Source organism: Condylura cristata, unplaced genomic scaffold (assembly GCF_000260355.1).
Source record: "Condylura cristata isolate star-nosed mole 26May11 unplaced genomic scaffold, ConCri1.0 scaffold00006, whole genome shotgun sequence".
NCBI classification, from domain to species: domain Eukaryota; kingdom Metazoa; phylum Chordata; class Mammalia; order Eulipotyphla; family Talpidae; genus Condylura; species Condylura cristata.
This window is the reverse complement of record NW_004567107.1, coordinates 53,458,562-53,482,472: the sequence shown is the minus strand read 5'-3', so window position 1 is coordinate 53,482,472 and position 23,911 is coordinate 53,458,562. Positions and strand designations below refer to the sequence as shown.

Sequence of the window (23,911 nt, the reverse complement as noted above, 5' to 3'; positions counted from 1 at the left end):
CAATTCCTTTCTGTTCACCTTTTCTGTTTTCTCCTCTTTCTTACTACCTCATTCCCTCTTGCTCTTTATTCCAACATTCACTCAACAAGCTTTATGGAGGACATTTAGACATGTATTCTAATAAACAGCATGATATATAGCTCAAAGAACTTTGACTTCAAAAGTTGTAATCAGTTCTTAGGGTTGTTAGTTCTTGCGATTGGGAATTTAGTTCTTTTTTTTTTTAGTGTTGGAGATAGTCAATAGGCATGCGTTATGAGTTTCATAGATATATTTTATAATAGGCTATTATTTATGCAAAAATGGTTCAATGAAACAAACTTTTTGTCGAGCTGTGTTTCATATACATTGTGGAGAGGTCATCTCAGGTTTTGGTTTCAACTTTGCTCCCGGTCATGCCTTAGTACATAACTTGGCTACATTGCTCCTTACAAGAGTCTTACACTGACTGCAGTATTTTAGAATGTAGTTCTTGGATTATCTACATCAGAATGACTTGGACTATTTTTTCTAAAGATTTATTTATTTATGCATACATTACTGGGGTGGGTACAGGCCGGAAGTGCAGGGGCTGTGAGAGGATTCACCGGAGACAGAATGGGGAGCAGAACAGGCAGACTGAAGAAGTACACTGCTGGGGAGCAGAGGGCAGGTCAGGAGAGGTCTGCTGCACCATGTGGGTCACCTCCGGGCCAGGGATTGAACTCATGCTGAAGTGGCTTTGGCTTTAGCTTCTTCTTCTTTATTTTTTTTTAAAAAGATTTATCTATGCATATAGAATTGGGGTACAGGCCAGAGGTGCAGGGGTGGTGAGAGGATTCACCAGAGAGAAAGTGGGGAGCAGAACAGGCCGACTGTCAAAGTACACTGCTGAGGGGAGCAGTGGGCGGGTCAGGAAAGGTCTGCCATGCCATATGGATCACCTCGCGGCAGGGACTGAACTCATGCTGAAGTGACTTTAGCTTCTCAGTGCTGTGCTTTAACCCACTGTGCCACCAGGGAGGGCCCTGAACTATTTTTTTAATCCTATGATTCAATGAGTTGAATCTTTCCGGATGAGGCCCCACAATCTGTCATAAGCACTGAATCACACAGAGATCACTGGATAGTTATCAGTAGACTCTTCCTACTGGAAAAGTCTATTTACATCACCTGAATTTTTAACTAGTTCTATTTTTCCAGTAATAAAAGTTTCAATCAAAGTAGGTTGAGTATCTATTACTTGCCTGGCAGTTTGCTGGAGATCTTTACCTGTTTTATTTATTTATTTTTAAAGATTTATTTATGCATATAAAAACTGGGGTTTGGGGCAAGGGGTGAGAAAATTCACCAGAGACAGAGTAGGGAGCAAAGCAGGCAGATCTGCTGACATATACTGCTGAGGGGAGCAGCAATTGAGACAGGAGAAGTTAGCTGCCCCATGGGAGTCAGCTCCCTGGCTGGGAATTGAACTCAAGCTGCAGTGGCTGGCAATAGTTGAGTAGTACTGAGACTTTAACCCCTGTGCCACCAGGGAGGTCTTACATGTTTTATTTTTCTGCACAATAATCTTTGAGATAAGTAGTAGTAGTATCATCATAGTATAGCATGCATAGATACAAAGTTTGGATTCTGTGCATACTTCCAGTTAGAGAGTAAGTAAGTTTTGGAGCTACAACAAAGGGCCTGGTTATTAGTTATAGATACTATTTTGTATATTTGAAAGTTGCTAACAGAGGATATTTGGAAAGTTTTTGTCATAAAAACATTCAAATTATAACTATATGAGGTGATGGATGTGTTAACTAATCTTGTAGTAATTATTTTTTCAATATGTTATATATAAATAAGTGACTAGTGTTATAAAAAAAATCACTAACTTGTACATCTTAAACTTATACAATGTTGATTATATCTCAGTAAAACCGGGAAAGGAAAATTGGGACTCTGATTTCAAAATCAATGTTTTCTCCTCACAATATTTTGCTACAGTAAGAAACTACAAAGCTTATTGTAGTGGATAAGCTCTAGTGCAATACCTTATCCACAAAGATTGCTATTTAAGAACTGTTTCTTCACCATTGTGGGAAATCAATTGGCTATAAATAATGAAAAGTAAGCTATAATTGTGACTTAATTTAATAACTGCATTCACTTAGAGAATAAAAATATATATATGGTGACAGCTGAAGATCATTTCAGTTTTAAGATCTCAAAACTGGGCCTTCTTGGTAGTGCCAAGGTTAAAGACACGGCACTATCAAATTATCACCAGCCACTGCAGCACCCGTTAGATCCTCAGCCAGCTAGGGAGCTAACATACATAGCACAGCAGACCTCTCTTGTTCCCCCTCGGCTCCCCTGTATTTCAGTATATCTGCCCATTTTGTTCCCCACTCTGTCTCTGGTGAATCCTCTTTCTCACACACACACCCCTGCCCCTGCCCCCTGTACCTCTGACCTACACTCCAGTTCTTTATGATTAAATAAATCTTTTGTAAAAAATCTCAAGCCTACAACCATCCACAAGTTGGGAATGGGCAGACAGTAGATTAGATGAGAAATTAGATTTGAAATTTGATGCAATCTATCTTTTGAATGTTTTTACATGAGTGATAAATTTCAGGTAGAGAAAGGAAGGGGGCATAGGTAAGAGGGGAAGTTCAACTGGTCAGAAACTAGTCAGTCTGCTTGGAAACCAAGTCAAGGTGAAGTCCATGTGAAAAGGCATTATCATTCCTCTTCACAGTATGTGGAAGGGGATAAAGGAATGACAGAGGAGCAAGGGTGAGACTGAATAGGAAGGTAGATTAATTGGGTCATTAATGACCACATTGAAGCAGTTTGAACTGGACAAAACTGAAATCCTCTAGTCTCATGACTCATGACTCAATCCTCCTGATCCATTATCCTTATCTCTGGACACGAGAAAGATAATTTAATTTCAATCTCAAGGGAAAAGAAGAAATAAAGGACATATTTCTTTTGTGTTTGGATGGAGTTGTCTTATCATAGGATTAGCAAAAGGCACCTTCCTGGTTTGAGATAATGTTTATAGAAAAGGCATTGTAAAGCCATAAAAATGTAAGGTATTGTAACATTTTTGGATAAAAATAATATAGCTAAAAAAAACCCCAGGTGCTAGCCAACACCTTCATTGTACAGATACTGAGACCTAGAATGATAGAGTGTATTCATTGCCTAAGAGTACAGTCCAAGCAGAGAGAAACAATGTGGATTACAAAGTCGGACATAACGAGTGTTGAGGCCCAGGTCTGTCATTTAGGGCTGAGGGGGCCCTCACTATGATAAAGAGTGAGTCTAGAGTGAGTGGAGTTTGCCAGTAGGCAGGCATTGCAGCAGAGGGAATGGATATGTCCAGAGAGAGGATGGAGAGTGAAAGCGCTATGTGGAAGCACCTGCAGGTAGCTGTGCCTGGATCACATAGTGCTTATGGGAGAGGGAAGAGAAATGACAGGAAATCCTGGGAAATGCGTCCTTGACAACATGGTTACCACCAGTTCCTTGAAGCCCTTTCCCTTCCCTATGCTCTGAGCTCTCTTCAGCTAATAGGCAGCTAGGCTTTTAAGGCAAAGAGGTTCTGGGCATAGTTAGGAAACACTAATAATAGCTACCATTTCTATATATGGCATTATACTAACTACAGAATCGATTGATTCATTTAATCCTCCCTAAAACCTTACTAAGTAAGGTAAGCACTGCATTTTTCTTTCTTTCTTTCTTTTTTAGAAAAAGGTTTATTTGTTTATGCATACAGAACTGGAGTACAGGCCAGAGGTGCAGGGGCGGTGAGAGGATTCACCAAAGGCAGAGTGGAGAGCAGAACAGGCAAACCACCAAAATACGCTGCTGAGGGGTGCAGTGGGAGAGACAGGAGAGGTCTACTGCACTATGTGGATCATCTTAGGGGCCGGATGTTGAACTCACACTGAAGCAGCGGCAGCTAGCTTTGAGTGCTGCTCTCTAACCTGTTGCACCACCAGGGAGAGCCTCTTTGCTCAACTTTTAAAAAACATTTTAACATCAACAACTATATACCAGAGACATTTTACGGGGGTGGAGTGGGGAATAGGATCAAAATGGGGGGGGAGGGAAGTGCACTGGACTATGGTGATGGCACACGGGTGATTTGGTGATAGGAGCCCTTGGGGATTATAACTGAGATGGAAAAAGGCACAAAAAGATGTAAAAATAAATTATTATATTATTTAAAAACATAATTAAAAGCATTTTAACATAAGTATTACATATAAAAATCACTTGAGAACAATTTAATGAAATTTCACAAAATGCACGTACATGTAACCAATACTCATAGCAAGAGACAGAAAATACTAGAAACCAAAAGGCCCCTAGTAGTTCCTTGCAGTCACTAGTCCTCTCCACCTTTCAAAGCAACTCTATCCTTCTAACAGCAGAGTTTAGTTTATTTCTATAGAGTATTATTGTGACTGCTTTAATTTACCTATATGTAGTTATAAGCAGTTCATTCTCTTGTTGCTATGTATCCTCAGCTTTTTATTTTTTAACAATTTAAAAGTTGGAAAGACTAACCGTGAGCACCATAATACCCTTTACCTAGTTCGCCATAATATCCTTTACCTAGTTCATATATCCTCAACTTTTTTTTTTTGTTTGTTTAAAGATTTATTTATTTGTGCATACAGAACTGGGGTACAGGCCAGAGGCTCAGGGGCGGTGAGAGGCTTCACCAGAGATAGAGTGGGGAGCAGAACAGGCAGATCGACAAAGTACACTGCTGAGGGGAGCAGCGGGCGGGTCAGGAGAGGTCGCCACGCTATGTAATCACCTCCAGGGCAGGCGGGGATCGAACTCATGCGGAAGCGGCTTTAGCTTTTCAGTGTTGTGCTTTAACCTGCTGCGCCACCAGGGAGAGCCACAACTTTTTATTTTTAAACAATTTAAAAGTTGGAAAGACTACAGTGAGCACCATAACACTCTTTATCTAGTTCATGAAGGACTATTACTGCTTTCAAGTTATGGATGAGAGAGTTAAGGCAAGAAGAAATTAGGTAACTATCCCAGGTCATGTCCCTGATAGCCAGACTTGCCTAGCTTAATTAGCTGCATTAAGGCAGGGCTGATTTAACAGTGACACAGAACTTCTAATCAGTCACAAGACTGTGGGCAAATCACATCAATTCACTAAGGCTGTATCTTCATGATTAAGATAAGAGTAATAATTCCCAATTCATTCAGTTTCCAGGACATTGTGAGGCTCCAGTAGGAAGAGTATGTGAAAGTGCTATGTGAAGAGTGAAGTGCTGTTATTCAAAAGGCTGCTGTTTAAAATGCAGGGTCCTGCCCCCCCCCCCAATCCTGAGTCAGCAGTTCTGGGGTAGACTGAGGTAGAAGGTGTAACAACAAGCTCCACAGGTGATTCTGATGGACTAGTTCTCCCACACATCATGAAAACAGGCTTCTGAAAAACAAATGTTCTCAAATTTAGAGACCACCAGAATCACTGAAAGGGCTTGGGTGTTATTGTCACCAAATCCAACTTTTCACAGAGGCATCAAGATTGAAAAAGCTGAAGGTGCAGCACTGATAAACCCATTCTCTGTGTGCCTTGAGGGCTTGGGTCCAAGATTAAGCCCTGGGATCCTCTCCTTCACAGGCACAGAAAAGCAAAAGGAGGCTTACTCATTCATAAAGACAAGTGACTCACAGGTTTAAAACAGAAAGGAAAAACTGAAGACTTTGTAGGTGAAAGGGCATGAATCTTCTTTTGCAAAATAAGAGGTCAGATTAGTGAGAAGTGGGGGAAAAATCATTACTCAAAATTCAGCACATTGCTGCTGAGTTGCATCAGGGCGAGGGGAGATTAATAACAGATACATCAGACATCTGCTTAGAGTACCAACAGAGCTGGAGTGACAAAAAGAAAGTAATTTGTTTGCTAAAAGTTTTGAAGATGTATGTCAACGTAAGGGGGAGAAACACACAAGCCCAGGACCTTTTGGAGTTCCTAACATTTACCTTATGATTTTGTGTTGTATATTATTTTGAATAATTTGTAGATGATGGGGAGAAGGGAGAAGAACGCCATGTTTTTTTTTTCTTGCTGAAGGCCAAAAGAGGTGGTCCGAATCAAGGCCTGAAAACCCGCCACAAGACTAAAGCAGCCTCTGGCCCCGATCCATAGAAAAGGGTCAGAAATGGTCAGACAAGTCTGGGAGGAAAAGGAGCAAGATCAAAATCAATATAAACACTGCTATAGTCACCTCCCCATGCGTCTCTCACCCACATCTCTTTCAACCAGTCCAGGGCCAAGAAACAAACAAGGTTTCTTCATCTCATGCTAGCTGATCCATGTGGCTTCCCAGGTCTCCTTCTGGCTCTCCAACCTGCTTCCTTCTTCCTCAGATTCCTTCTCTTCTGTTTTCTCAGCTCCACCCTACTTCTGGGTGGGGTAAGGAACCTGAAACTTCCCCTTTTCCTGGGGACCACCCAGTTACAGAGTGACATTAATTAGTGAGGTGAACACCTCCAGGATTTACCATGTTTCAAATACCACAGCTTGACAAAACCAGCTACTAGGTTTCAGCTCCAATACCAAAGTTGCTCCCCTTCTGAAGGCTGAGGTCAGGGGTGCCAGTCCGATGCTAGCCACCCTTGGCAACAAAAAGCTCCAACTACAACTTTAGCTGGAGTTTCTGTCGGTCACTCATTTGGGGATAGGTCCACAGAACCCCTACCTGGAACAGGCCTTGGCACAACTTGTTTGCACAAATAATCTAGTTTAAGTACCTTTTTTTTTTTAACATAAGAAAAAGCTGGAATGCAGATGTGATGATTTTAGTATCTTTCCTTTTTTTAGGCATAAACTATACCTTAAAAAGAAATTAGACATCTTACTTAATAAACACGGACAGCTATCATCCAAGAGTGATTTGGGCTTAAGTCTCACTCTGAAAAAAGGGAACCAACTAACAACATTCGAAAGCCCCTTGGGGAAGTTTCAATTCAACTTCAAATTAGAAATGTTTGAGGAATTGACTGTAAAGAGAAAAGTGCAATGAATTGGAAATCTCTGTCAAGGGGTTAAAATTTTACAAAACTTTTACGTTCCCGGTTTGCTAAAAATAACAGCGTAGAGGCCAAGGTTTCCATTTTAAAGAGACGAATGCTAGTCAACAGATCAGTTACTGTCATTCGCCAGAGCACTGCTGCCACAGCTTTTTGCAAAATCCCCAAACCGGCCTGGGCGGTTTGCTGCCGGCTTCTCAGAGCCCTGATTTTGCTCTTTTCTTCCCAGACTTGTCTGGCCATTTCTGACCCTTTGCTGTGGATGGGGGCCAGAAGGTGCATTAGTCTTGTGGCGGGTTTTCAGGCCTTGCTTTGGACCACCTCTTTTGGTCTTCAGCAAGAAAAAAAACATGGCATTCTTCTCCCTTCTCCCCAATCATCTACAAATTATTCAAAATAAAATACAACACTAGGAGCCGCACTCTTTCAAGCGGGCAGGCAAGGCCAGGGCCAAGCGGCTGGGCGAGGTAACCCACCCCGGTCTCGGCGGAGTTCCCAACCTGTCGCGGGTCACGTGCGAGGGGCGGGGCCAGCCGGGTATATAACTGGCTCGTGGGCGCCTGGTTCTGACCTCCTTGTGAGTAGTTAAGAGTTGTTCTTGCCGCATCCTCCCCGTTGGCTGCTGCTGGTCGGTAAGTTTACCCCCTCCCTGTACTACTGAGCTCCACGCAGGGCTAGATGGGCTTTGGGTACTCATCCGGGGGTGCTGGTCGGCGTCCACCGGGCGCCAAGTTGGACTTTAGCCGCTTTGCGGCGGTTTCAGGGCGCTGTTGAGAAGGAGCAGTCCCCCCAGCCGGCGCTGTCGACTCCTTTCTTTTGTTGTCTTTTTTGCCAGGTGTCTTAGCTTCATGTCTTGATTTGCTGATTAACAGTTTCCATTCGTCTGGGGACAATTTTATTTAGAAGGACGTGATTTAGGAAGTAGAACTTTATGGGGTGCACAGCGAGGGTAACGATAGTAGCCCCTGACTTCGCTTTCAGGGAGGTTCTTACTCGGTTATTACACAATTCTTGAAGTGGGACCCATGATGCCGAATGGGGAAATGAACTCGCTGGCCCGGAAGTGGGTGACACTAACCGCAATGGTTCTTTCCTTCCCACCCCAACCACATAGCAGTGAGGGTTTTTTTGTGTTGAGTGTGGCTCCTTGGGATTACTGTTTATGTCTGAAATATCCTGGGATGTTTTTTTCAGTTCCTCCGAGCACCTCCCTTTTCTAGTATTTAATCTCACCTAAATTTCAGTCTTAAACAAGGATAGAATCATCCCCTTTCCTTACCTACCCCACCCCCACCCATAAATGTTTCTAGTTGATAGCCCTAACTGTCCAAGATGTCTTCTTGAAATCTCTATTATGGCTTGTGTGTGTGAGATACATTTCTTGTATCTCAGTGGAGATGCAAGACAAAGATTTCTTTATCTTTACTTTTCCTTGTGGAAGAGTCCCTTTCTGAAAGTTTACACATAAATTAAAGTCTTCCCTGAAAGGGTATACCCCAGGGCTGCAGCTGAGAGCTAGAAATTGGGAAGTGCTCAAGACTGTTAGAAGGAAAAGATGTCCTGAAGGAGGGCTCTACAGATTCAGGTTTTGTGGACACCACCCCCACCCCAGGCATCAGAATTACAAATTCCCTTTCTCTTGTAAATAAAGCCTAATTAACCTTTTTGAGTGTGCCTGCAGTTGAATCTTTTAAGTCCCTTTAAGCACTCTGATGAGGACCCACAGTCAGGCTACCCAGTTCACATGGGTTGCCCTGTAACAACAACACACACCTAGTTTGGGATTTTTCTCGATTTGAAATTAGCATTTGCTTGGATTGGGGAATGATCTGAGTCTTTTCCTGGTATCTTGAAATATGTTCGTCTTTCACAGATTATTTTCACCAGAAAGAAAAATGGCATCGGTTGCAGTGGCTACACAACCTGTATGTATTTTTTTAAACTTATTTTTAAAGTATATATTTTTTACATCATAGTTCATTTTTGTATTATGTTTGATTTTTTTTCCACCTTATAACCCATGTGTATTTTAATTCATTCCCTGATTCCTTTCCCTCCCCCTGTGTTATGAGAAATTGACATCTCTCCTATCCCTTGCAGAGTGTGATGACAAGGGTGGCCAGCCTGCCCTTGGTGAGCTCCACATATGACCTGGTCTCCTCTGCTTACATCACTACAAAAGATCAGCATCCCTACTTGAAGTCTGTGTGTGAGATGGCAGAGAAGGGCATGAAGACCATCACCTCGGTGGCTGTGACAAGTGCTCTGCCTATCATCCAGAAGCTCGAGCCACAAAGTGAGTTCTGATTTGCTTCTTTAAGGTCTAGTCCAAGCATTTTGTCCACAGTGAGCCTAGAGCTGACTTGACTACAGTGAATGCCAGCCAGTACCCTTAGCATACATGGACAACATGAGGGATCTCAGCCTTTCTGGGGCACATGCTGCCTTTGCATAGCAACCAGCAGGTGACCCTCAATATGATAGAAGACCTGCTTCATAACTATAGAACATGTTAGTGATGCTTTAAAAAAAGCCTCTCGGCAATGCCTTTTTCTTGGCAGATAAATCACAAAGGTAGCTCCTGGGTAAACTGAAAGAGCTGAATTCCTTGGGCCCACACAATTTACATGAACTGCTTTTTAAAAAAATCTTTATTGTGAGATAATACCCCACACAATTCACTCACTCACATCATAGTTCATTTTTGTATTATGTTTGATTTTTTTCCACCTTATAACCCATGTGTTATAAAGTATACAATTCTGTGACTCTTAGTTTATTCACAGAGTTGTACAGACATTACTACAATCATGTTGGAGCATTTTTATTGCTCCAGGTTAAAAAATTAAACTAGTTTCTGTTTGGAATAATGAAAAAATTCTGGAAAGGATAATGGTAATAGTTGCATAACAGTGGGAATGAATTTAATGCTACCATATTATACACCAATATATTGCTGACGGGAGCAGTGGGTGAGACAGGAGAGGTCTGCTGCACCATGTGAGTTAGCTCTCTGGCTGGGGTTTGAATTCCTGCTGCAGTGGCTGCTAAAAGCTTCATAGTGCTAAGACTTAACCCCGTGAACCAACTCTGATTTTAAGGTACTATCAGACTGTTTTCCAAAGTAGAGTACCACTTTTGCCACCAACAGTGTATGGTTTTAACTTCTCATTATAAACTACTTTGAATAAAGACTTACATCATTCTCCTGATATGTCTTATCATGGACTTTTTAGGATATAAGTACTCTTTAGAGGCCATATTTCTAACTCTGCCACTTCCAAATGAATTTAGAACTAGTGCTTGACTTGGTCCTCTTTGTTGGGGGAATTGAACTAAACCTGGCCCTTGTTAAGGAGATTCAGGGTAGTGCTTAGTATTCTGTTTCCTGATAATAACCCCAAATACCTGCCACTTGCTGAATGAAGTATATTAGGGATTAAATTTGGCATGGAAGTGCTAGTTTTGGGAATTTTTAGATACCTTATTCTCTGAATGATGTTTCTGGTAAAGCCTGGCTTTTCTTGGCATTAACTTTAGGAACAATGGATGAGGAAGAAGATTCTTAGCCAGATTCCTACCTGAACTGTCACTACCTGTGCCTGTTGCCCTCCACACCCCCTATTTCCCTGTCAGTAAAAGAAAGTTGCCAGCGACCTGAGAGGCCTGATAGCTTTCTTGTCTTCGAGAACCTAGGCAATGCATTGTGTGGTAAATGCAGATTGACATTCTTTTTTTATAGAAAGGCTAAAGAGTTATGGTATAAAAGTCTTTGTTCATTTTATAGTTAACATTGTAAACATTTTGTCTCTTTGTGATTTTTGTAGTTGCGGTTGCCAACACCTACGCCTGTAAGGGACTGGACAAAATTGAGGAGAAACTACCTATTTTGAATCAGCCAACAGACCAGGTAAGATTGGAAAGAGTGCTGTGACTTGCTGCCTCACATTTTCATGTTCTGGACCTCCCTAGTGACTTAGAGGTTCTGTCTCAGCACTCTTAAGCTATCACTAGCCACTGAGGCCTGGGTTCCACCCCCAGCCACAGAGCTGACCCACGTGGCACAGCAGACCTCTTCTGTCCTGCCGGCTGCTCCCCTCAGCATTGTATTTCAGTCACTCTGCTTGTTCTGCTCCCTACTCTTTCTGTTGAATCCTCTAACCCCCAAAACGTCTTCTACACCCCAGTACATGTATGCATAAATAAAATACAAACAAACATGTTTTCACTTTCTGCTTAGGTCAGGCTGCGCACACCATAAACAGGAAATATTTGTATATTCCCTAACCTAGATATATTTTTGAAAGAATAATGGCTGCCCCCTTATTTCCAAAACTATAATCAGGTTATATTTAAGAAGCAGAGATAAGCAAGTCACTTTAGACTAGAATGCTCGTAGGCTGATCTAATGAGTGTACAACTTGGTCTATAAAGATGAAATTGTCCTCTTAAATAGTGGTTTCTAGTGGGGTTAGGTAAATACAGAGGTGGTAGAACTTATTCTCAGTTGGCTTTTTGCAACATGGCTAGTAAATATCATTAAATATTAGATATCTGGCCAATGTTGATAAAAGTGATAGACTCATTCACTTCAGAACATAGCTGTATCACAGAACTTCCTTTCAAATTAAAAATATAGTGTTGTTTTCCATTTTAGATATTTTCTTTAAATTGTAATGATTGTGTGAAACATATTAAGTCAGGTTACCTTATTTAAGAAAACAATGCATAAGGTTGAGTTATTGAAAGTACAAAGTTCTAGTAAATGATGCATAGAGAAGACATTTTCCAGAGAAGGTCTTGCCCGTGTACCACTCGCTTGCTCCAGGGCATCTTCCCCTACTTTAGGCAGACTACATGTAGATTCCTGGAGGATCAACCTTAGCTTGATCGTTAGTTTCTTCCTTGGATTTATGTGACTTTGAAATGAACTGTATATAAAAAATGTTTATTATCACTAACAAATACTAACTTACTTTTCTTTTGTGACTTTTCCCCTCTTTAATTATATGTATTTAAGCAAATGTTGACATGTGTCAGAAGAACTGAATGTTGTGGGTTTTTTTTTTTAAAGGTTTACTTGTTATTTTACAAACTAGAGCTGGGATGTAGGCCAGAGGTGTGGAGGGGTGAGAGGACTCACCAGAGGCAGAGTGAATAGGTAGATATACTGCAGTACACTGCTGAGGGGAGCAGCGGCAGGACAGGGGAGGTCTGCTGGCCATCTGGGTGAGCTCCCTGGCCAGGGATCAAGCTCATGCCACAGTGGCTGGCCATAGCTTAATAGCACTGAGACTTTAACCACTGCACCTCCAGGGTGGCCCTGCTATTAGTAGTTCTTAATGGAGTTAAGCCCTTCATGAAATAGTGCTGGAAAATATATTACAGATAACTAAATTAAAAACTTTGCTATTCCAACGGAATAATGTAACCCTAGTTATAACAGTATAGCTATCCTTGTCATTGAGTTTTCAAGTGTTGTTGAGACCCCTGTCTGGAAGTCCCAGTCATTTTTAGTTACTTTGTACCTGATGGGGCACATTAAAGCTGAAAACTTACTTTCTTTTTTTCACAAAAATGGTACAGGATGAAGTCAGGATCTAGGTTTTCAATGCATCTTCTATGGCTGATCTTGGAAACCAATTTATGAAATGACTTTGAAGATCTTTATATTCTATAGATATCTGAAATATGCCTGGAGGAAATCTTTCATGTTCCCATATCCATTCCTTCTTCCCAATTCCCCCACCCAAATAAAGAGTGAAACTGAGTTTATGCAGTTGAACAGCTGGCTTACTTCCCTGGTATCCATCATTAGATATAAAAATATATGTGTGGTATTTGATGGGAGCTGAACCCAGTTATGTATGTACAGAAGTAATTGGTTATTAGATAGGAAAAAAAGGAGAGACTCTTTTGTGTGCTAGTTTGCGTCTTCTTCTTGATACATGAGCAAAGGGGGGAAATTGGGCAAGCCAGCAATTTGGAGAGTTATATGTGAGGCTCAGGTATTTGAGAGCACACCCTGCAGAATAAAGAACTGACATCTCTGCCCTACATATGTTGGCCTCTAGGGGCTGAGTGTGCATGTTACCTATATTTGTGTTCACAGAGCCATTGTCACTATTAGCATGTCAGCATGGAAAATGGCATTCTTTAGAGTACCCCTTTTACCTCACTGTAGGTTCATCTACTTAAAGATATTAACACTGACAAAATGACACATACAGTATGTTTATTTCCTCTGCTCCTCCAATAATATTTGCATGGTGGCAAGTAGGACAAATTTACCTGATAACAAAATTGAAGTTCAGCTGTTAGTGACTTGCTCAACACCTAATGCTAAAGAGTGACAGGACTTAGATTCCTTCTTTAATAATACTTGAAATCACTGCCTGTGTTAAGACCTTAAGTGTGTATTTATCCCTGTGTTTCTCACCAGCCAGATGATCTGCTTTTCTACTGACAGGTTGTTGCCAATGCCAAAGGTGCTGTGATTGGGGCGAAAGATGCTATGACATCTACTGTGACGGGGGCCAAGGATTCTGTCACCAGCACAATCACAGGGGTGATGGACAAGACCAAAGGAGCAGTGACTGACGGTGTAGAGAAGACAAAGTCTGTGGTCAATGGCAGCATTAACACAGTCTTGGGAAGTCGGATGATGCAGTTGGTGAGCAATGGCGTAGAAAATGCCCTCACCAAATCAGAGCTGCTGGTAGACCAGTACCTCCCTCTCACTGAGGAAGAATTAGGTAATTGGAGTATTTCTTGAAATAATGTTTTATATCTTAGAGCCATCCTTTTTTATTATTTATTTAAAGATTGTTTTTGTTTATTTATGCATACAAGAACTAATCTATCTTTGTAGATTTCTCCTTCTTAAAGTTATCTTAATTTCACATTGAATTATATGTAGTAAGTTCTGAAACTTGAGGTCTCCCTGGTGGCACTATGAAGCTATCGCAGCCACTGCAGCATGAGTTTAATCCCCTGCCAGGGAGGGTGACCCACATGGTCACCCTGTTTTGCCACATGATCACCCTGTTTTGCTCTCTGCTCTGTCTCTGGGGAATCTGTTCACCCTGCCCTCCCTTCTCCTTCCTGCACCTCTGGCCTGTACCCCAATTCTTGCATGCATAAATAAATTTTGAAACTTTAGGAAAGCTAGCCTGCAGAAATATTACTGTAAGTGAATAGTCTTTAATGGACTCGTTTACAAAAATCATTAAACATTTAATGCCTACTGTATGCCAGGTACTGTGTTGCCCAAGAAGCACACTCTATTGAGAAGAGACTTGTCTAGATGAAGATGTGAAGTACATTCTTGTTCTGGGTGGTCAGGCCCGGCAGCAGTCATGGGGGAATTAGTAATTGTCAGGGTCAAGGTCCAGGTTAGAGTTCATCCCACACTTAAGGCTGTGATCCCTTAGATTTTTTGTCTTCCCTCACTTCAGAAAAAGAAGCAAAAAAAGTGGAAGGATTTGAAATAATTCAGAAGCCAAGCTATTATATTAGACTGGGGTCTCTGTCTACCAAGCTGCGCTCACGTGCCTACCAGCAGGCCCTTGGCAGAGTCAAAGAAGCTAAGCAAAAAAGCCAGGAGACCATTTCTCAACTCCACTCCACTGTTAACATGGTGAGTCAAACTTCCTTTAAAGGAGTTTAAAGTGAATTAATCAGCGACACAATGTAGGGGAGGGTAGGGAGAGAGATCAAAACAGGGGAAGGATTATGTTCTTACACAGGGACTGTGGTGATGGCACAGATGAACTAGTGATGGGAATTTTGCAGAGACTACACTTGAAAGGAGAAAGCATGTCTTGTACAAAAAGGAAGAATGATGTAAAATATATATAAAATTATAAAAACAACACAATCTGAAGTGAGTTCATGCATCACAAGGAATGGCTAATATCACGAAATCCAAGAATCTTTATAATCTTCCTTATGAATAATCTAGTAGACAAATGGGCAAAGAGTATACAAGTAACAAAAGAAAAGGAAATACAAATAGCTGAAATATATCAAGTAATGTTAATCGTAGTCTGGGAGGTCTAATGACAGATGCTCGCTTGCCCTATCAAGTTGACCATGTTTGGTCCTGATGGCAGTGTGCTGGAGGCTTCAGCCCACTCTTCTAGGAACATTATCAACACACTGTGCCCCCAGCAGCTTTACTTTTAGAAAGTTATTTTATGTATCTGTGTATTTGTTTAGAGTGGCAAAAGACTGGAAACTGTGTGCCAACTAACAGGGAATTAAATGGGCATGTCACAAAGGCCTACTATATATCTGACCATTAAAGATTGCCAAGTCCACAACAGAATGTATTGTGCTATTGTAAGAAAACTTCTTGGAAGGGGAAATAGGTGGCTGGCAACAGGGCAAAGGAAGTTTGAATTTCTTTCCCTTTTGTCATTTTAACTTATATTTTACATGTACACATTCAGTTTCAGCTTACATTTTACATGTACAAGTATTAAATTTCATTTCCTTTATCTGTGCTAAACTGGAAGAAAATCTTGGAAACAGGGTTTTTTGTTGTTTAATTTATTTATTTGTTCATATAGAACTGGGCATAGATGAGAGGTGCAGGGGGTGAGAGGATTCACCAAAGACAGAATGGGAGCAGGTCAGGCAGATCAAGTGAAGTACACTGCTGAGGGGAGCAGTGGGCAGTTCAGGAGAGGTCTGCTGTGCCATGTGGGTCACCTCCCTAGCTGGGATGGAACTCGTGCTGAGGTGGCTGCCAGCAGCTTTGTGTGCTGTGTTTTAACCAGTTGCGCCACCAAAGAGGGCCCAAGACAGAGGTTTTTTAATAGTTAAACAAGGGCAGTAAAGAATTATGACTAGTTGGTTAAGATACAGAGTGATAATAAATAACAGACAGCAGGGAGAGCTCTCCTTGAACTTTAGGAAATGCTGAGGTTTTGTCCTGTCTGATTTGCATCATAGATCTGACAGTAACAGGCTAACAGATGTTTGACTTGTTGGTTCCTTTGTCTTATTCCTGTGTTCTCTAGATTGAATTTGCCAGAAAGAATATGCACAGTGCGAACCAGAAAATTCAGGATGCTCAGGATAAACTCTCTCTCTCCTGGGTGGAGTGGAAGAAAAGCATCAGCTATGATGATACAGATGAATCCCACTGTGCTGAGGTAATAGGCAATTTAACAACCACAGATAGGCAGAGCCCCTCATGGGGTAACTGTAAATGAGAATCACCAGCCTTGTCTTTATGAGTATGGACTAGCAGGGCATACAGGCCTTTTTTTTTTCTATGATAGTGTTTTTTGATAGCATAGTTACAGATGCTCTGAGAATATATAGGAAAGGTACCCAGCTCAGCCTTGGGGTGAGGATGACTGAGTCACTGGTTTCCTACAAAAGGTGAGTGCTAAGCTGAGACGACCTAGTGGGAAAATCACTAGGGTGTTCCAGACACAAGAAATAGCATGTTGTAGGCTCAAAAAGTGGTTCTTTGGTTTCTAACAGCCAGTATATATGCATTTGCATTTGAAATCAATAACTGTTTGTTTCCATGATGTCATCATATTTGAGATGGAAATATTAATTGCCCCACTAATTCACAATATATTTTTATCTGCTCCAGTCTCCCCTGCCTGTTTTGTTCCTTCTGTGTAAGATGATGAACTTTGAACACTCAGGCACAATTTCAAGAAGCCATTCAGCTATTTGCCACCTGTTAACTGGGTCATGTTAGTTAAACTCTTAGTGCTATACTTATACCTCTGAAATGTGAATAATACTGTTGCACTCTTGGTTGTTCAGAGGATTTTAAAAGCCAGAGAACGCACATATGTGATGGACACTTAATAAGCCTACTATAAGGGAACCAGTTCATCTGTAGCACTATTAATAGATTGCTAATTCTTAAACTTGTTTGTTTTATTTTTAGCACATTGAGTCACGTACTCTAGCTATTGCCCGTAACCTGGCTCAGCAGCTCCAGACCACGTGCCACACTCTCCTGTACAACATCGAAGGGTTACCGCAGAACATCCAAGATCAGGCCAGCCACTTGGGGCTCATGGCTGGTGACCTCTACTCAGTGTTCCGCAATGCTGCCTCCTTTAAGGAAGTGTCTGACAGCCTCCTCACTTCTAGCAAGGGGCAGCTGCAGAAAATGAAGGATTCTTTAGACGATATGATGGATTATCTTGTTAACAACACCCCCCTCAACTGGCTGGTAGGTCCATTCTATCCTCAGTTGACCGATTCTCAGAATACTCAGAACCAAGGTGCAGAGGAAGACAAGACCTGCCAGGAGGCCCAGTAACCTGAGCACAGAACATATTAATCTTATCCACTTCTTGTCACCAGTGTTGATGTAGCCAGCTAGAAAACATCTTCTGTTAAGTTGAAATTAATCTGTTAGATAGCTCTGAGTTAGGAAGGCAGATGACTAGAAAATAGATTCTCAATTGGAGTTTCCAGCTGGATTAATAGCTCTAGAGTTTCTGGCATCAGTCAGTGAGTTCTGTTACTTCCATGGCTAGTAATATAGATTGGTCAGAACCTAGCCAGAATTCAAAAAACCTTGCAGTACATGTGTAGTGTCCTGCTGTTGCTGCTGTTGGCTGTCTGTTGCATTGAATAAAAACACTTTCATGCATGTGGTGTTATGAACTGGTATTTGGTCTGAGCAGACTTCATTGGTTCGCTTCCCTTGCTTGCTTATTCGTACAACTTCTGTGTTTTATTTTTCATAAAGGAATACCCCCTTGGAATTCAATAAAATTCACTGTAGAACAGATATGTTTTATGCTATGTGTTCCATGTGCTAAAATTTTGTCTTGTTATTATTAATATGCATCCATGAATTTCAGTTGGCCTTTGAGGAATTGGACACATTGATAACTTTGGAGATTAGTGTTGAAAATGGAATGTTTGATTATAACAACTTTTTGACAAGATGAAAACTAGCTGCCTATATGAGAATTGTACTAGGTAACAATTGTTCCCTTCAATTGCTCATTTACTGGACTCTTTAGGGTGGGTTTTTAAGGCAGTAGAGGGAGCCACTCATGGCTCGCTGCCTTGCTGGAAAGAAATTAAAATAAGGGGATTCACTATTTGCACTAGTCTCATGTGAAACATTTCTTGAAATGTTATACTTGAGATGTAAGCCTTGGGGTGAGATTATTGGGGGTCCAGTCTCAGCTGGACTTTAACTGTTTCCATTTGGGGAAAAAGTCAATTATTGGTCAGATACCTTTAGAAGACCCATGAGAATTATTAGAAATAAAGATTGTACCCCTTGTGGAAAAGGAGGAGTCCTTGCTTATCTGCCTATGATGTCCAGATTTCTAATCCCCTTAATATTGGTCAATTGTTTAGCAAAATATCATGAATCACCTAATAACAAAACTGCAGTGTGCCAAACTGCTTAAAAAAACAAATCTCCTAACACTTGAGATAGAGCTAAGTGCTTTGTGTCCCTGCTAAGAGGTAACAAGCTTGCCCTTTTACAGAACCAAGTCTAAGTTAAATTTCTTTCTATCCCTCCCTCCCCATAAAAACAAGCAGCATATTTTACACATACCTTTGGTGTGAATAAGTCTATCAATGCTTACTAAGTTGTAGGACTAAATTTGTTCCCTTTGAGGTAACTCCAGGAATGAGCAAACAGGTGAGTTCAACTGGTAGATAGGGATTCAATGAGATGCTTGAAGCAAAGAAGCTTCTGGTTTCTGGGAAGGGTGGATGAGCACAATTTAGGGGTTCTAGGATGAAACCTATACATTCACTTACTCAACTGTCCCAATGATTGGCATTTTCTAGAACTGCAGCCTCTTACAGATTTTTAAAATTTCCTAATTCAAATTGGGTATTAGGTCCTCCCTGGTAGTACAAGGAATTAAAGCACAGCACTTGGAAGATATCCAAAGACACTATAGCAGAAGTTCAATCCCTGGCCCAGGAGGTGACCCACATGGCGCAGCAGACTTCTCCTGTATCGCCCACTGCTCCCCTCAGCAGTTTATTTCAGTCAGTTGCCTATTTTGTTCCTGACTCTGTCTCTGGTGAATCCTGGCACCACACCTTACCCCCCTGTACCCCAGCTCTTGTAGTCAGAAATCTTAAATTGGATATGATCCTGCCCTCTGCCAACCCTAAAGCTGGCATTTTGTGATTTATTCTATTTAGTTGGAAATTCATATGCTATAGTTATCCATTTTCTTTCTTAACCTGGATATAAATATATTTCCTCTTCCTAGGAGTTATAATCCCAACTGAAAAAAGAAAACTCTATTAAGGTCATTCTTCATGAGCAAGGCAGAATATAGGTTCTCAGCACCTAGAACATTTCTAACCCTTCCTTATTGTCATGAGCTGTGCACACCAATTGTGGTTTTGTCAGTCTGTCTTTGTATCTCACATTTGTGTCTATGTGCTTTTCATTTCACTTTCACACGTTTCAAAATTTGTGGTGTGCTCACATCTTGCAGCTTTGTTGATGTGCGAACTGGCTGTTTTAGTTTAACAGATTCCTCAAGGACAGTTCTTTAGCAGGAAAATGTTGATACAGATAGGCAAGAACTGTTAGCTATTTTGTACAAGGACACCGTCTGAGAGACTGATGTGTGATATTTAACTTGCCAGTTCACGTGAAATTTTCCTACTCTAAACCAAGGTATTGATTGCTTGTATATCAAAAGGCAACATCTTCATGCTTTTAATGTCCATCTGCCCAGCGGGCATCCTATAAAATAGGATATCTTAAACATTTCAATACTTCCGCATTTGATAAGGAAAAGATATTGCATAGTTCCCAGGCTCATCTGTAGCAGCCTTTTTCATCTGAAAAAAAAAAAAAATGGAGAAACTAAAAAGGCAGTATAGCATCAGGCTATTTGAGAGAAAGAACTTTTTAAAGTCTCTCTTCAGGCTTGAAGTCAGCTTAGGCCAAAGAGATGCTTCATGGTATCTTTTCAGTTTCCCTGGCTGAACTTTGAGATTCTGATAGCATTCCTCCATGTTTTAGAGGTTAATGATTTCTAGATCCTTAGTGTCACTTGGATCCTTACTTCATGGGCCCGTGTCAAGTTTTGAGCTCTTGCTGACTTTCTAGCAAGAGTGGAGCTAAAGGCAGAGGTAGGCTGCCAATTGGGGAGATGGCGAGAGGCAGGCAGCCTATTGTCCTACCGAGTTTGACCAGGTGAAATTGCATCTTGTTAGGAAGCTCAGTAAGATGATGAAATAAAATAACAGGAAAGTGGAGTGGAGAGAAAATATTTGGAGAAGGCTGGACAGGGTTGTTCTGAGATTCTTTTTCCACACTTAATTTTCTTAAATTGGGTCTGCAGATTGGAGAGAAATGAGATGAAAATCTTTGACTTTTATAAGGAAGCCCAGTACTGAAGTATAATGTACCTAGATTCTTTAGGTTGGTACTTACTTCATATTTGAAGGAATCATATGAAAGATTTTGGAGCCATAACAAAAAACTACATTTTGAGCTAACACTGAAAATCTTGTTGGGACATTCATTGGGGAGAAATAATATGTATATGCAAGCAGTTACTCTATTATATATAATATATAGTACAAGGCATGAACTCTCCCCTGCTGAGAATATAAAGGAAATATAGGCAGGTGGGGCAACTAAGAGATAACCACAGTATCAGCTTTCCAAGGAGTTTATTTTAAAATCTAGAGACAACTGTGCCTGGCTGGTTTTATGAAGTTTTCAGAAATGTGGCACAAGAGAACTCCTTTCACAAATTTATAAAATAAATCCCTATTTCACTGGTAATTTGAACCCTCAAAGCAGGAGTATACAGAGTTTCTAGCTGAGAATGCCAGAAGCCAAAGCTACTATAAAATTAATGAGATAACCACTGCCCCTCCCTGTGAGGAAAAGAAATCTAGGGTACATTCTCTTGAAGAAAACCAAATGATCATGCTAGGATCCTACAGGCCCCGTGTAACTTTTACATATTTGTTTATTTATTTTAAGATTTATTTATGCCTACAAGATCTGGGATACAGGCCAGAGGTGCAGAGATGGGTATGTGTGAGAGGATTCACTAGAGACAGAGTGGGGAGCAGAACAGGCAGATCTACTGAAACACACTGCTGAGGGGAGCAGTGGGAGAGTCAGGAGAGGTCTGCACCCCCTGGCGGGGAGTCAAACTTGAGCTGCAGTGGCTGCACATCACATCATAGTGCTGCACTTTAACCTGTTGTAGGAAAGACCCTATTTAATCACTTCTAGGTCAGCATATTGCTAGAGCTGTCTGAACAGGATTGAGAGAGGAATCTGAAAGAACCTTGAAATAAAGAAATGAGAGAGACACAGAATAGAATTTAAACGAGTGGGACCTATGAGATACAAGGCTTCTTTTCCCAAACTCGAGTGCTGGTGCAACTCATTTTTACTGAGACAAACTGCCCCCTCCTTTTCAGGTTTGTTACAAGATGATGATATATTTCTTTTGGTATTCCGCATTAATTAGGTTCACTGCCAAGGTTCCGCGTTATCAAGTTGTTCTGTTCCCATGCCTTTTTCTCCTTTAAACTCAGCTTTGCTGATAAAAGGAAAGACATCACAGCCTGGACATGGGCCAGTCTTCCAGTGCATGTTGTCTAGTCGTCCAGCCATGACCGTTGAGACTTTCCTTGCTTCGACACTTTAAGCCTTAGTGTTCTCCAACAACTGATGCTCCATCTTTTTTCTCCGGATCCAGTAAAACAGCCTGGCTTTCAGTTAGTAGTTCTCCTTGTCAAGGTTGCTCATTCCTGGGCTGCTAAGCAAACAGCTGCAGGCTCAATCCACAGGGAAGATCTTTTCCTCTAACTTTAAATGGTGTCCTTACTGGCTCACTCATATTTCATACAACTGAGTCTCAGCTATCTAGAACGAATCAAGATGGTGAGATGCTACCCCCACAGTGCTCATAGTTTTACCCTCCACTCTTCTCACTAGTTTTTCTAAATTCATTCTCTATTTCAGAATAAATCCATTTTTCTGATTCCATGTCCTATTTTTCAGCCCTGCATGTATACTCACCTTTACCAGCAAATTAAATTCCCATAGGTGGTATTTTTATTTTTATTTATTAGTTCCACTAATCCAAGGCCCCAACCATCGCTAGCCAAACTTCATCTCAACATGTACCAGGAGTGCCACCTTCTGGAAAATTGTTTTAATAAATATGTGAATCAATGAAATCTGTGATGTGAAAGGTCTACTGCTATATGTATATGTATGTGTGTGCATATGTATGTACACATACAGGTGTATGTGTATATGCACATACACCTGTATGTATACATGTACATGTGTGTGTATGCAAAAGATACACAAGGGTCTGTGGTATCCTACTATGGGCATTTGGTTTTCTTGTAAAGAATGCTCTGCTGTTTTCCTATATCTACAGGTAGGGACAATGGTTTTACAATAAATTTAACCTTTCATTCTTGATGGGCATTTTCAGCCAGAGACTCTGTATACTCTTGCTCTGAGGGTCCAGGCTATACTTGCTATCCCAGAGAAATAAGATTTATTGTATAGTGGCCCTCCCTGGTGGTGCAGTGGGTTAAAGCTCAGCTCTAAGAAACTAAAGCTACTTTAGCATAAGTTGGATCCCCTCATGACCACATGGCGCAGCAGATCTCTCCTGACTCGCCTGCTGCTCCCCTCAGCAGTGTACTTCGCCAGTCACTTCGCCAGTCAGCCTGTTCTGCTCCCCACTCTGTCTCTGGTGAACACTTTCACTGCCCCTGCACCTCTGGCCTGTACCCCAGTTCTGTATGCATAAATAAGTCTTAAAAAATTATTGTATAAATCTGTAAATTGAGTTCTTTTGCACCACATTTCTGAAAACCTCCCAAAGGTGATCAGGAAGAGTTGTCACTATGGGGTTTGTTTGTTTATTTTTTTATGCATACAGAACTGTAGTACAGGCCAGAGGTTCAGGGGGTGGTGAGAGGATTCACCAGAGACAGAGTGGGGAGCAGAATGGGCAGATTGATGAAGTATACTGCTGAGGGGAGCAATGGGTGGGTCAGGAGAGGTCTGCTGCACCATGTGATCACCTGGGGGGGGGGGACGGGCATCAAACTCATGCTGAAGTGGCTTTAGCTTCTTAGAGCTGTTCTTTAACCCATTGCACACCAGGGAGGGCCCTTTTCACTACGTTTTAAAATAAACTCCTTGAAAACTTGGTATATGATGGCTATCTATTACTTGTCCCACCCTCTTCTATTTCCTTTAGTAAATTATTATTCCTTGTTTATTTTCTGCTTCTAATCTTCCATTGACTAAGAAACATTACCTTGTTTATCAAATTGTATGTAAGGAAGTTTTACTCTTATCCCTAACAGCCTTTCTTTCATTAAGTTTTTAAAAGAGAAGATAAGATTCCTTAATGAATTGTAGGACTAAGGCTATACATCTGGTTGTAAAGCACAAGTATGGGCAAAGTCAGGTTTATCCACATGCAGTAATAAATATTTCCATGAGCTCACTTCATTAGTTTTAATATCCAAGGTTTTTCTTTTACAGGTATTTGATTTCACTGCCATGGACTTCATATCTGAGACAGATGAAATTCCAGATATTATTGCTTTGGAAGAGGTGGATGAATTAGATCATTCATAAGCTAATAATTCTGAGTCCTCTTCAAGACAAAATGTTGAATAAATAACAATACTCTTGGAGAATATAAAATTCCTGTCAAGTTAAACTCCACATTTACTAATGTGTTTATTCCTGTGGCTTGGGAGAGTTCTGATCTACTATTTGGCTACTTGGTTTTAATTGTAATGAAAAGTCATTGATTTAAAATTTTTGTATTCTAGATTTATATCTTATGCCATTTTAAATAAT

General features: G+C 41.0%; 1 protein-coding gene across 3 annotated transcripts; it reads left to right on the top strand.

The window, feature by feature from the left end:
* Positions 1 to 7,608: 7,608 nt before the first annotated feature.
* On the top strand, positions 7,609 to 23,911 carry PLIN2 (perilipin 2). 3 transcript variants are annotated; one of them, XM_004677683.2, is made up of 9 exons: positions 7,609 to 7,682; positions 8,924 to 8,975; positions 9,151 to 9,346; positions 10,878 to 10,960; positions 13,520 to 13,805; positions 14,508 to 14,689; positions 16,077 to 16,211; positions 16,973 to 17,263; positions 23,588 to 23,911. In XM_004677683.2, the coding sequence occupies exons 2-9, from the start codon at positions 8,946 to 8,948 to the stop codon at positions 23,681 to 23,683; spliced, it is 1,299 nt and encodes a 432-aa protein (XP_004677740.2). In that variant the 5' UTR covers positions 7,609 to 7,682; positions 8,924 to 8,945; the 3' UTR covers positions 23,684 to 23,911. The 3 variants fall into 3 exon arrangements, with proteins under 3 accessions (XP_004677740.2, XP_012577098.1, XP_012577099.1); XM_012721645.1 differs by lacking the exon at positions 7,609 to 7,682 and adding an exon at positions 8,571 to 8,635; XM_012721644.1 differs by lacking the exon at positions 23,588 to 23,911 and having other exon boundaries at positions 16,973 to 18,356.